Genomic DNA, 13,104 nt, shown 5'->3' on the forward strand with positions numbered 1-13,104 from the left:
GCGGGCGCACCCCTTGGCGGCTTTGCGCTCACACCAAGGTTGCTTTTTTCCACCTCACGTCCATTGGCCGGCCACTAAGTGCACGGTCTGCTCTCAATGAGTGAAAAGAGGCACAAGGGGAGGCTGGACAAGCCTTCTTTCCTGGGATTCCTGTCACTCTTCAAAAACACGATTAGGAATCGACACGCCCAAGCGAACTTGGGTTCGTGCGACCTCAACAAGCAAAAAAAATTCTTGTGGTTCTTTCCTTGAGTGATACAAAACAGTGCCAAAGCTCTGATACCAATGTAAGGTACAGCAGAATGAATGTTGTACTTCTCTCAAGATGAGTGCTCCGTACTGTGCTCAAGGTTCCTTTTGTTCTTATGGAAGGGAGAGCCTTCCGTTCTTAATGAGAGAGTGCAATGATCACAAACAAGTGAATGGACACTGTGCGTGAAAGTGTATGAGACTGAGAGATAGAGAGAGAAGAGAATACGACACCAGAGACGTAAAACCCTCCCCACTCTTGTTGACGATATTGATTGCACAAACCGGTACAAAGTGGATGCATGTGACTGATGCAAGTCTAGGCTATGTCGATGTCGGCGACGGGGATGACGAGACCGACTCAAGGGCTGAAAACTGATGCACTCTATCTGCTGTCCAAAAACGCAAATGGCTGAAATCTGCTGAAAACCAAAAATGCTGGTTTGGGGCTGATTCCTGCTGGCTGAAAACCGCTGTTTTGGGGGGGTCAAAACGCTGAAAATCTGCTGCTATGCTCTGCTGACAACACCCGGGGTGTGGGCGATCAGGGTCTGCTGAAAAAAGCCAGCAAGGGGAGTACTATGGCGATGAGGCTTCTGGATGCAGGGAGATCTTGGCGATGAGGCTATGGCTGAAAACGTCAGGTGGCTAGGGTCTTCGAGGATGACTTGATGAAAAACGCTAGGATGCTGAGGTTCTTGCTTGGAGGGAAAATGCCACCAAAAGGGGGGAGTCTTGCTGAGAGAGAGAGGGGGAACCTGCTGCCTGTGGCCTGTGTTCTCCTTGCTCTTCTGCTAATCAGTGCTACCCTAGGTTTGCTTATATACAAATTTACTCAATTTGCCCTACCTACTTTCCAACAAAAGTCACTTAAATTAATAAGTGAAAAATGTCAAAAATAGGGAAAATAGGTTAAATGCAGTGGAAAATTCCCCTGAAGGATTGTGATGGATTCTGATGGGAATGCTTATGATCATGCTGTGTGCAACCAGAGGATATGCATCTACACTAAGTGCCTGGGCATGCACGGTCTGTGAACAGACTCACAAAAGTGCTAGAACACTTGCTAATCTGGATTGACTGGATTGACTGAACCCTTGTCGTGCTATAGCTTGCCCATGGACACATAGGGTTGGATGTGTCATGTGAGAGATGTACTTTGCAGTTCATTCATGATATGTAGTGATTGGTGTAGTTCTTTGGTTCTTTGTCGTCAGATAGTTGATTTCTCTGTAGCCTTGGTTGTCCGCAGTCTTTGGACTTCCCATAGTGGTTTGGAGATTCTGGGATGTCGTATGTGACTGGAGGTGCAGATTTCTGAATCTTTCCTCCAGGGTGGAGTATGTATGAGTTGGGAAATGATCGAGATGCTTGCAGTTTATGCCTTCACGTGCAACTTTGATGCTATCTCCTGGAGCGGTCAGCATCAATACCTTTTGGAGATGCTGGTTATACGACTTGTAAGTCGGTCGAGTTGAGGAGATTCTTGCTAGAGCTGGGTTCACTTCCAGTGGACATTTTACTTTTCGGATGTATTTTGAGGGTATCGGTTGGATGGTATAATATTGTTTGGCCTTGAAGTTCTGTTGCAGATATCCTGATTCCTCATCCATGAAATCCTCACCTTACAGCTGTAGATTGCCCACTCAAGCTCCCTCGGCCCGTCTTCCTTTCCAAGACCTGATATTAGGTTGTGGGATGCTGATGTTGGGTCAAGCAGCCTGCTTGGGACTTATATAGGTTGCAGGGGGTTACCACTCTGGTACAATGCAGTTGAGCCCAAGAGGGGCACCCTCATGGGGTAGCCCCTCGGTGCAGATTGGCCGAGTGGTAGGCAGGTTGGAGATATCTTTCTATAGTATTTTTGGCTCAGCCTTCTGGCTATTTTTCCAGATCTGTCGGAGCATTTTTGCTAGGCAGTAGGAGCAGTGCTGGGTGGTCTTCCTTGGGTGCAGTTCCCTTGTCGTGCGTGCACTGCACTCCTGCTAGATGACTTAAATCGGTAGACCAGAGCTCTCCAACACCTTATTGGGGTATCAATGGCGAGCCCTGTTTGGGTTATCTTTTTTTGAAGTGCGTATGTGTAGGAAAAGTACCGGGATGGGTAACGTCCTAGGAAGTGTTACCCACATGGACGTTCAACTTGCAACAAGGCTTAGAGTGGGCAGGGCAAGATAGGTCTAGTGGTTGCCCTAGATGTCTTTGCAAAGTAGCAGTTAGTACTCATGCCATTTGGAGGAAGCTAGCTCTTGTAGTGTTGCTCGCCTTTTTGTCGCTAGTATGGTAGGAGTGCTTGCATGCGAAAGTTGTAGAGGCTAGTCTTTGACTTTCTATGGTTTGCATCTTGTGGACCAATGTGATACTAGAGCGAGCGTATCGTTGGCATTATAATTGGGCTGAGACATGAAAGTGGCATAGAGATCTTGGTTTTAGACATGCACTGAAGATCCCTTTAAAGCATGATGGCAGTCAGATGGGTCATTCCATGCTGTCACATGTCAATATTTTGCATTAAGAGGCGAGCTTTAATTGCACCAAAGGATTGGTGGTGAATGTAGTCCATGGAATGGTATGATGTCCTGACTCATGCCTCCATCGTCACAATATATTATGTTTGATGCATGTGATTATTTGATGAAGAGGAGCTCTTCTTATGCAGTGGAGAAGCATTTTTCAGCCATATGATGCGACGCCTGGAGATACGGCTGGTGTGTTTTAGAACAGGGATTCAGGATGATGTCTCTATGGACTGCAGTTTTGGCATGATCAGAGGAGAGAGCTGGTATTTGATCCGTCGGGAAGCACCGCACCACACCTCCTTGGGGTACACATTGGTGTCAGGTAGCCTATTTTGATGTTGCAGAAAAAGGGCTAGTGGATTTTAGCCATGGTAACTGCCAAAGGAGCATATTAAGGCATGCAGTTGGAAGAGGGTTATTGTACTCAGTATCGAGGGGAACAATTGGACTCTTGGCCTTGTGATTCACGAGATTTTCCATGCATGCACCATAGGTTTGGGGGAAAGGATTGTTAGCCAATGTCTATCTCAGTGCTTGGTCTCTTAGAAATTTGCATTCCGACTTTATTTTTGCACTACATAGTAAGGTTCAGATCATGTGCATACAAGTGTGCCCACTGAATGTGCATGAAGATATCCATATACTTTATGGTCCTCTAGCTTGTCGTTTCGGGCATTTTTTTGTTGAAGCTAGGAATGACACACATCCAGCCAAAATTCCTGTCTCGTTGTGGTGACATAAATGTATGTAAATGTTGTTAGAATTTTTGTTAAGCCTCATGTACATCAGAAAGGGTGACTCTTAACTCTTCTTGTAGGAGTTTACAGGTCTTTCTGTAGAGTTCCTGAGAGTCTGTAGGCATTATACACTACACAGAATCTTCATACAATCCACAGAATCTTCCTCTGCACATGTAGAGGCTAATACATTATTTTTAGAGTCGTTTTACTAAAAAATGGTCGCAGTGGATGCCTTACATTGGGGACTTTCATATATTGCATAGAGGCTTGACAGTGGGTTTGGAAAGGAAATAGGATGTTTCAGAGAGGGGTGCCTTAGATTGGCTATATTGTGCAGTAGAAGAAGCTGATGTTTCAGCATGCTGTAGGCAGTTGTGAGTTCATATTCAGGGTGAATTATAGTGGTAGCACCTGGATGGAGTCTCGGACTCCTAGCTATGAAGAGTTTATTGGTACATTTGCTTGTATCATCAGGTCCACTTGGTGTACGAGATGTGGACAGCTTAAGTGCCAGAAATCTTCTGCTCAAAAGAGAGTTGGCAGATGATTATACTCACATTGATAAGGGAGAGGAACTAATCCATTACCCTCTCTCCAAGGGCTTGGGAGAAGAGAGGGGAGCACTTTGAAGCTTGTTGAGACCTTGCTTATAGTTCAGATCTTTGGAGAGTCAAGGACCTGGTATCCAAGGTTAAATACTGCACCATCTTGGCGGCTCTTGTTTCTACCATCAGTTTCCGACGATCTGTATATCGTTTTTTAGTTTTGTATGCCTTGTTTTTTCGTGCATCTGATTGTTATGATTCTTACATAAATGATAAACTCAACTGCTTAGCAACACAATTGTCTTGTAATGTTTGATAAGAGAGCTAATTAAAAACTGAAGGAATTGCATTTTCTTTTTTGTGATCTTTGTTAGAAATTTGTAACTTCCAGGCTTGTCATGGTTTTATGACCACTCATAAGTGGCGGTCAACTATTGGAGCTTTGATCAATCTAGAAAGTGCAGGGACGGGAGGGCCTGGTAAGTGGAAAAGATGATACATTATGACAGTGATGTTTTATTGAGATTTGTAATGGTTTTAATCGTCTCTGGCATGTTTTTCACAAGTTTGAATTATGTGTGTCCTTTGGCTTGAAGTGTTCTAATTGTGTTGGTGAATCTTCTATGGACATCAAATTTTGATCAGTACATAGATGAAAATGAAGAGCAGAGTAAATAGAGTTGAACACAAGAGGAGCAACAGGAGGCGGAATAATACAATCTATTGAAGGTTCGGAAGTAAGTACTACTCGAGGAATTCGTTCTATAGTCTTGGGCTTGAACTACCGAGCAGTTCTTCAACTCCTCTTTGAGGAGAGTGACCGGTCTGTAGGTTTCTTCTTGCTCGTTCGGATCCGATCTTCAGAGTGGCTTGGAGCTGCAACAGGAGCCTCATTGAGTCATAGCACAAAATGTTGTTATAGGTCTTGGCGAACTTGTAGATGTCGCAGCCCCTCACTTTCACATTTTGGTGGTGGTCCAAGCAGATAGAGCAAATAGAGGACCACTTGTGGATCATTCAAGGCCTTTGTTTTGTGTTAGAGATACTTGATTTTCTAGGAGTAAGCCTCAAGAGTCTTTTTCCCCATTTGTCACTTGAATAGCTTCTTGAAGCACTTAATCTTGTGTACTCGGACATATTCTTCTTGAAAGGTTGTTGGAATTCCGTCCAAGTTAACCAGCTTGGGACAGCCACCACACAAACACCTTCCCTTGGGCTTGGAGCGCGACTGCATCTGCTGCATTGTGCGTCATTGAACTTATACAAACTGAAGTATGCTTTCCAACAAGACAGAGCCAGTGAATCAATGCAAGTCTCTTTGCATTCGTTCTACTCCCCTTGGAAAGCCTCATGATGGAATTGAAGAGGAAGCGTCTGCAAAGTAGTAGGGAAGGTAGATTGCATGGAATGAAGCTTTGACACTGATTGTGCATCTCTTGCAGCTGTGCTTGATTGGTAGAAAGGAGAGCAGAGTCTTATTCTTGAGAAGAGTCCAATTGACGTTGTTGTGTGGAGTCTAGAGAAGCCTTGTTCTCCAGGGGTTGATCTTTGCTGGCAATGTCATCATCGTGCAGATGAGCATCGACTGATGCCATGGTGGAGAGAGATAGAGAGGTATGAGAAGTAGAAGAGGGTTTCTCCTCCAGTGGCATGCTCAATGAGTGCTAAAGTAGCAAGGGAAGAGGGTAGATGGAAGAGAGTGAGGGGGAGTCAATAGACTAGTGAGAAATAAAATGAGAGGATTTGGTCATGGGAGAGGCTCCCCCTTTTTATTGGCATGGTTGCCCATAGAGGACGGGTTTCCATAATTTGTGGTGTGAAATCCGGGATTCTGACGTGGCAACCCACATGCAAGGAAAAGTGCTTTTCAGCGCTAGCTTTTAAATTGGATGCTTTTCAGGGCCTGGGGCTTTTGAATAAGTGCCTCGAGGAACCTGTCTGGGAGATCTAGCAAGTGCAGATTGCAGAGCGGCTCTCTTCGGCAATTGTACCTTTGTCAAGAGCATTATACAAGAAATACCGAAACCTGAGCGGTGTACCTTGTAGATATGTAGGTGTATCCTGTACGCTTGATAGGAAGGTGTATTATTCCAAGTGGAATCTAAAAATTTACACTTACAAGAGGGGTTTTAATCCAATTTTTAAAAAACTTGTAAGTCTGTAAAGAAAGAGGAGTGGTTCTATTCAAAATCAAAAAATATGTAGATGTGTTTTTTTATTAACCATTGATCCCAGGTGATACCTAAGATTTTGTAAGGTGCAGCCCCCAAGTACCAAGAGGGGCGCCAAGGTTTTGGGGCCAATGCCCATGTCTACTATATGGATTCTCTATGTCTGTCTCTATTTTGTTGTGTTGAAATGCTAAAGTTTGTTTTAGATCTTTTCGTTTTAGTTGGCACGTGGTGCCGGTTGGTTAGAGTGGTATCAGAGCTTCAGTCGTTTGCTGTGTTGACAAGAAAACCAATCCTACAGGAACAGACAAAGATGGTGTTTTTTGATTCAACCGAGTATTTGCAGTTCCTCCTTGATCAACTTCGCGACATCCTCTCGAAGCATCTACAATAGAATATACCTATTCCGCAGAGCTTCCAACAGCTCTTGAACTCCATGTTGCCACCATCGATGTTTGAGGGTTTGCTTTCTCTGGCACCAGACAATACAAGAGCTTCTTCTCGACACCCACAAAAGCTTCTATCCTGATGGGCGAGTTTTCCGATATATGGTTGCACCTTTTGATTTTGCACCACCTGTGCCTCCTTGTTTGCCACCAGTTCCCCCATTGCGGGTCACAAATTGCTGACCTGTCAAGCCACTGAAGAACGGAGCCAACTTGCAGATCCCGGCCGAGGGGCCTAAACCCTAAGAACAAGAAGCAGCAGCAGCAAAACAACTTTTACCGACTGGCAAAGTCTTGCCGAGTGGCCTATTTTTAAAGAGGAGTTCCCGCTAACTTATGGGACCCCATCCGATGGGGCCCCAGTGTAGATGCGGTGATCCGTGATGCAAGTGAAGGAGAGAAGGGGAAGGGGATGAGGAGAACATACACAGTAGGTTTGGGTGGAGCTTTAGAGAGTGTTATCTCTCTTCTCCTTATTCTTCATTATAACCAAACAATAGAAGTAAAGATGGGCGGCCGGCCATTTTTACTTCTATTGTTTGGTTATAGGCCATTGCCTGGCGGCCACTAGGCTTAAAACCCAACAATCTCCCACTTGAAGGCCAATGTGGCCCAAGTGGCTAAAGAATGTAGGATTTTGGCAAGGCATTATCTCACACACACTCACAAAATCTCATGTGTGAAGTAAAGAAGACTCTCTCTCATTCTCAAGCTTTAATGAGAAGGGAGGCCTGCACCAACAACTCTTGGCTTTGTGATGCAAATCCAACCAAGAGCCAAGCTCCAATGCATGGCGGTGGCCCCTTTGCCTCTGTGGTACTCGGACTCAAGAAATCTGAAATGCGTGTCTGGGACTGTCTCTGTCTATGTCCTCTCAATAGAGAGTCTCTATGTCTCTGTATCTCAAGTTGAAATTATCCGAGACATCTCTGATCCTGATATCTCATGACTCTATCTAATGAGTCAAAACCATCTCTGAATAAACAGTGAGAGCGTCCCCGAATCTCATAGTAGACTGTGCAGTGACATATGAAGTGAAACTATGTCTCAGGCTCTGCATGGCATAACTGACATATCCTCCTGTCTGCTGGTATGCCTTTGAATCTACCTGTCTCAATCCCAAGCTGGTGTGAAGATGTGCGTATCTGGCCTATGGCACATCGTAACCCATGAGATAGATGTGTGTCCATGTAGCTGGGCCGTGTGACAAAGCCGTCTGTCGTGCGTTGGAGAAGATGCTCTCTATAGAAATCCCTCTTCGTACCCATTTCCCGTGGTGGCTTTATCCATGTCCTCCTGGTATCAAGCTGGATAAGATCCTGCCGAATGAGTCTAATAATCTCCACTTGTGTAAGAGTCAAAGATGGTGCATCAAGAGAATATTGGAAAGGGGGCAGCCTGTCCATGCTGAGACCATGCCTCTGAAACCATGAGCTCATCTGTGCATACCAACATGATGTATCTCCTTGTAATGCCAGCTGTCTGGATTACTCAAGAGCAAGCCTAGCATATCTGTCCCTGGTGGTGTCCCACAAGCAGTGTACAAATGATACTGATCTGGCAAGTGCCTCAATCTCCCTTTGCATAGTTTTGCAAGGGATAGTGGATTGTCTGTTAGCCTTGGTAAAACCAAGGTCATGGTAGTTAATACCACACCACAGTGGGTCAGGAGATCAACACTTACATTCACATACGTTCAGGACAGTATGGAGTACACTGATGCATACACATATCTTGGGGTGGTCTTCAGTGGACCGAGGTTCACACAGAAAGTGGCAGCAGATACTAGATTGACTCGTGCCTATGCAGCCCTAGGCGGTTTAGAGAGGATTTGTTCGTAGGTTCAGTTCCAGGAACCTCAAACAAAGCTCTTGCTCTTCGACACTTTGGTCGCTTCAATTATGCACTACGGGGTTCAGGTTTGGGGACCATCTGTTGGCAGTGCTGGATGGAGTAATATGGAGAGGCCCTTGTGTTATGTCCCGCTCACAGGAGAGGGGATCTAGCCCAGATGCCGTCGGGATGGGCGTCCAGTGTCCGGGCGGACGTAGTGTGAACACGGCCAGTGTGGTCGGCCATTATTATAAAAGGGAGGCCAAGGCCTCATTTGGAGTTATCGACCCCCACTGGCAGAGTGCCAGTGGCTAGCCCGCGAGGCTAGGAGTGTGCGAGGTCACTTTGAGAAGGTGAGGCCGGGTGGTATGGGACGCTCGGTCTTACAGGTGCACGTCTACGTCCTTGGACGTTGGCCCCAGCCCGGGGGAGCTGCTGGCTGGTGGCTATGGTCGAGTGGTTCTTCCGACGCGTATCTGTAGGCGGTCTGTGTAGCCGGGAGATCCTTTCTCCGCGTTCATTTCATGGTATCAGAGCCGGCTTGGCTGCACGAGGGACTGTGTGCACACCTACGGATAGGTTCGAGTCGGATAATCTTTGTCCCATGCAATTTTTGACGAAATGATTGTTTAATTGCTGGTTTTTCTTCTCATGAGTGTGCCTGCATGCGAAAATTAGTGTTTCTTTGCTGATTTTTGACAAAATTCAGCAATTCAACAAGTGGGAGTGCTGAAAATTAAACGATTCTTACCGAATTTACTGGTTTTCGATGAGAATCAATGTATTTTATCATTAATTTGCTGTTTTAGATTAAAATTCAGCATTTGGCATAATTTCAAATCTCTCTGTAAATCCCTCTTTCTCTGTAAGTTCTCTGTGCGAAGCATATATATATATATATATATATATATATATATATATATATATATATATATATATATATATATATATATATATATATATATATATATATATATATATATATATATATATATATATATATATATATATATATATATATATATATATATATATATATATATATATATATATATATATATATATATATATAGATAGAGAGAGCGAGAGAGAGAGAGAAAATGAAATGAAATGAAATGTTATATTAACGTCTTCAAAAGCCATAGTGACCTATGAGACCAGAAAGTTACAAGGTGGTGGATCTGATACAAAGTCAGAGTAACAAAATAACCTAATCAATAGTACAAAACAAAGATATATATTATGGGATTCTAGATAGGTCGATGTGAGCTAAGCCGAAAAACTAAGCAAGAATGGGCGGCTAGTTGGGATAGCTGAATCACAAAAGATCTAGCATCGGTCGTTGGCGGATCTCATCAATTTCCTCCATGGTTAGTAGTCTGACCGGGCGCTGTGCATGCTTGGCCAGCGTGCTCTGAATCTTTTGATGAAGCCTCCGTCGATGCTGTGTAGTCCTGCGCAGTCGTGGGCGCCTGGATTTCCCCAGTTCAATCGCTTGGTCAATCAATGTGCCTTTGGTGTGAGACGGGGGGGGGGGGGGGGGGGGAGCTCTGCTGTGGGAGTGGCTCTTGCGGCTGTCCCGTGTCTGCTCTGAAGAAGTCTGTAATCCGTCTTTGAGACTGGTTAGCCTCGCCATTCATCAGGCTCTCTGTGTGTCTGTGCAGCTCGAGCAAGAACAGACCCAGGCATCTTTGATCTTCGTATCCCATTACTCTTGAGAGTGGTCCAAAACCCTCTCTGAACAAGCAGTGTAAGCGGCCTCGTATCTCGTAGTAGACGGGGCAGCGGCATGTATAATGCAGCTTTGTCTCAGGTTCCATGTCACACAAGGGGCATGTCTTGGCCTCTGCTGGTACTCCGCTATATCTCCCGGTTTCAATCCGCAGCTGGTGAGACGATGTGCGTAACTGGCCAATAGCACACCGTATCCCATGAGATAGGTGGGTATCCATGTATCTGGGTCTCATCACAAAACCATCTTCCGTAAGCTGGAGAAGGTGGTCTCTATAGAAAGCCATCTTCGTGCCCAATTCTTGTGCTGGTTGTATCCATGTCCTCCTGGTGTCTAGCTGGGTCAGGTCTTGGCGAATGAGCTTGGTGATCTCTGACTGTGTAAGAATGAGAGGTGGTGCATCCAATGCATACTGGAATGGTGGCAGCCTGTCTATGCTGAACCCATGCGCCTGAAACCATGATGTCATCTCCCCATACCAGCATGTTGTATCTCCTTGTATGGCTAACTGTCGGGAGGACTCAAGTGCCATGCGAGCATATCTGTCTCTGGGAAGTTCCCATGTGCGGTTTATGAAGGAGATTGATCTGGTGAGCGCCTCTACCACTAGTGGGGGGGCTGCCAGCTCTGCACGAATAATGGCCAGTGGTACTGATGCCTTGGCTCTAATGAGCCGCGAGATCATAGAGAAGAGAGGCTTCTCCATGTTCCCCCATCCGTCTGTGCGACCCGTCCTCCCGTGGTGATCCAATGAAGGTCCCCATATCTCAGCCCCATAGAGCAATGCTGAGGCCACCAAGGTGTCAAAGAGCTAGAGCTTTGTCCGGGGTTCTTGAAACTGAACCTGCGAACACATCCTCTCCAATCTACCCAATGCTGTGTGGGCTCTAGTCAGTCTGGTCTCTGTTCCTCTTCTGAGTGAGAATGTGGGTCCAGTAAAAACCACTCCAAGGTAAGTGTAAGCGTCTGTGTACTCCACAGTCTCCTTGCCGTATGTGAATGTAGGTGTTGATCTCCTGATCCATTGTGGGGTGGTATTAAACACCATAACCTTGGTTTTACCAAGGTTGAAAGACAAACCACTTTCGTGGGCGAACGTATGCAGAGCATCCAGTTGGCGTTGCATTCCCTCTGGGGATTCGGAGATCAACACAATATTTGCCGCATATAACAAAAGTGGAATCCATGTCCCTGCCAACTGTGCACCTCTATCCCCGTCCTTGTCAATGTAGTCAGAAACCTCATCCACATACATACCGAAAAGAGTAGGAGAGAGTGGGCAACCTTGCTTCACCCCAATAGTGGAGTGAACCGGTATTGAGAGTCCCTCCGGGGTGCGTACATGCCCTACTACTGATCTGTATAATGCCATGATCCCCCAAATGAGCTCTGTGGGTACTCCCATTTCCTGTAATCTGCGCATCAGTCTAGCTCTGGGTACCGTGTCGAAAGCTTTGCGGAAGTCCACAAAGCTACAATAGATCCGTCTCCCATGAGATCTACCTTCCTCGATGATGCCCCCGAGTGTTAGGATATGGTCATGAGTAGAGAAGCCTCTCCTGAATTCTGCCTGCCCAGTTGCACGCATGCCTTCCCTCTCTGCCCATCTACTCAGCTCTTGCTCAAAAATGGATGCATACAAACGTGCCAGTGTGTGCCCGATCATAATAGTGCGATAATTCCCAGGCTCCATGGGGTCTCCTGATTTGAAGATAGGTACTATCGTAGATAGGCTCCAGGTATCGGGTAGGCCCTCACACATGGCACAGTTAAACATAACTGCTAGAAGCTCTGCTAGTAGGTCTTTGGCATGTATGAAATGCTCAGCTACTAGGCCCTCATGATCATATGCTCTCCCAGTCTTCATCCTGTCAAGAGCTTTCTTCAGCATCTCAATGGTGAAAAAGACACATGTATGTGGGCATGGGTCGGGGGGGTTGGGGAGGGGCGGCTGTTCAGGTGCTGTGTACAAAGATGATGCGTATTGACCCCAGGTCTCTATGGAGGAAATAGAAGGGGGGGGGGATTGCTCATGAAAGAGCCACCACGCCTCACGCGAGTCTTGCCTCATGAATAGTTGATATAGATCTTGCTTCGGCCGCTCTTCTTCGGCCGCACCAGGCGTCGAAAGTCCATCTGTGACTGTGTGTGAGTGACGTCCCCCAACAGCACGTCCCTTTGAAGTCTGGCTCTAGTCTGGCCGCACTCCTCATCGTACCAGCTGTTCTGAGGCATGCTCCCAGATCGGCGGCTTTGCTCAAGCTGGGTGTGTGGGTATGCTTCTGCTGCTGCATCATGTAATGTCTGTGTCAGTATAGTAGTTAGCTCCTCCAGAGGTCGCCCTGGGTCCTCAGTGCATAGGCGTCTGTAGATTCCATCCATGTATACAGAGTCCGTCTCCCGTGTGAATGTGTAGCGAGTAGGGGCTGCTACTCGTGGCCTGTGTGCTACACTGAATTGGAAAGAGATGGTCATTGACACCAGAGCATGATCCACTGCCACCCCGGCCGGTCTAGGCCTAACTGTGAGATCGTGGATACTAGAGATGAGATTCGGTTGTGCCATGACATAGTCCACCGTGCTGGCTCCATGTCTGTGTGGGAAGCATGTAAAACTTCCCGCAGCAGGAAATCTCTGTAGGCCGTTCAAGATGGCCAATCCATGTGCAGTGCCCATGTCTATCAGGTGTCGGCCATACCCAGTATATTCCTTATCGTGTGATAGTCTGGAAAGGCCCGTATCTGCCACATCTATCTCTCTTAGCATCTCCTCTGAAGTATCATAAAACACTGCCTGGTGATGGGCAATCCTAGCATTGAAGTCCCTGAGGATGATAATGTCACCGTCTCTAGAGAACTCCCATATGTCG

The 13,104-nt window shown here is 46.2% G+C and overlaps 1 protein-coding gene across 4 annotated transcripts in view; it reads left to right on the forward strand.

The window, feature by feature from the left end:
• The window catches only part of LOC147443677 (Zn-dependent exopeptidases superfamily protein), a 179,868-nt gene that overhangs the window by 44,695 nt on the left and 122,069 nt on the right, over positions 1-13,104 (forward strand). For all 4 annotated transcript variants that reach the window (XM_086526479.1, XM_086526478.1, XM_086526480.1 and 1 more), the window contains one exon: positions 4,445-4,532. In XM_086526479.1, coding sequence (XP_086382605.1) covers positions 4,445-4,532 — 88 coding nt within the window. The remainder of the gene's footprint in view (positions 1-4,444; positions 4,533-13,104) is intronic.

Source organism: Adiantum capillus-veneris, chromosome 13 (assembly GCF_014529385.1).
Source record: "Adiantum capillus-veneris isolate H3 chromosome 13, ASM1452938v2, whole genome shotgun sequence".
NCBI classification, from domain to species: Eukaryota; Viridiplantae; Streptophyta; class Polypodiopsida; order Polypodiales; family Pteridaceae; genus Adiantum; species Adiantum capillus-veneris.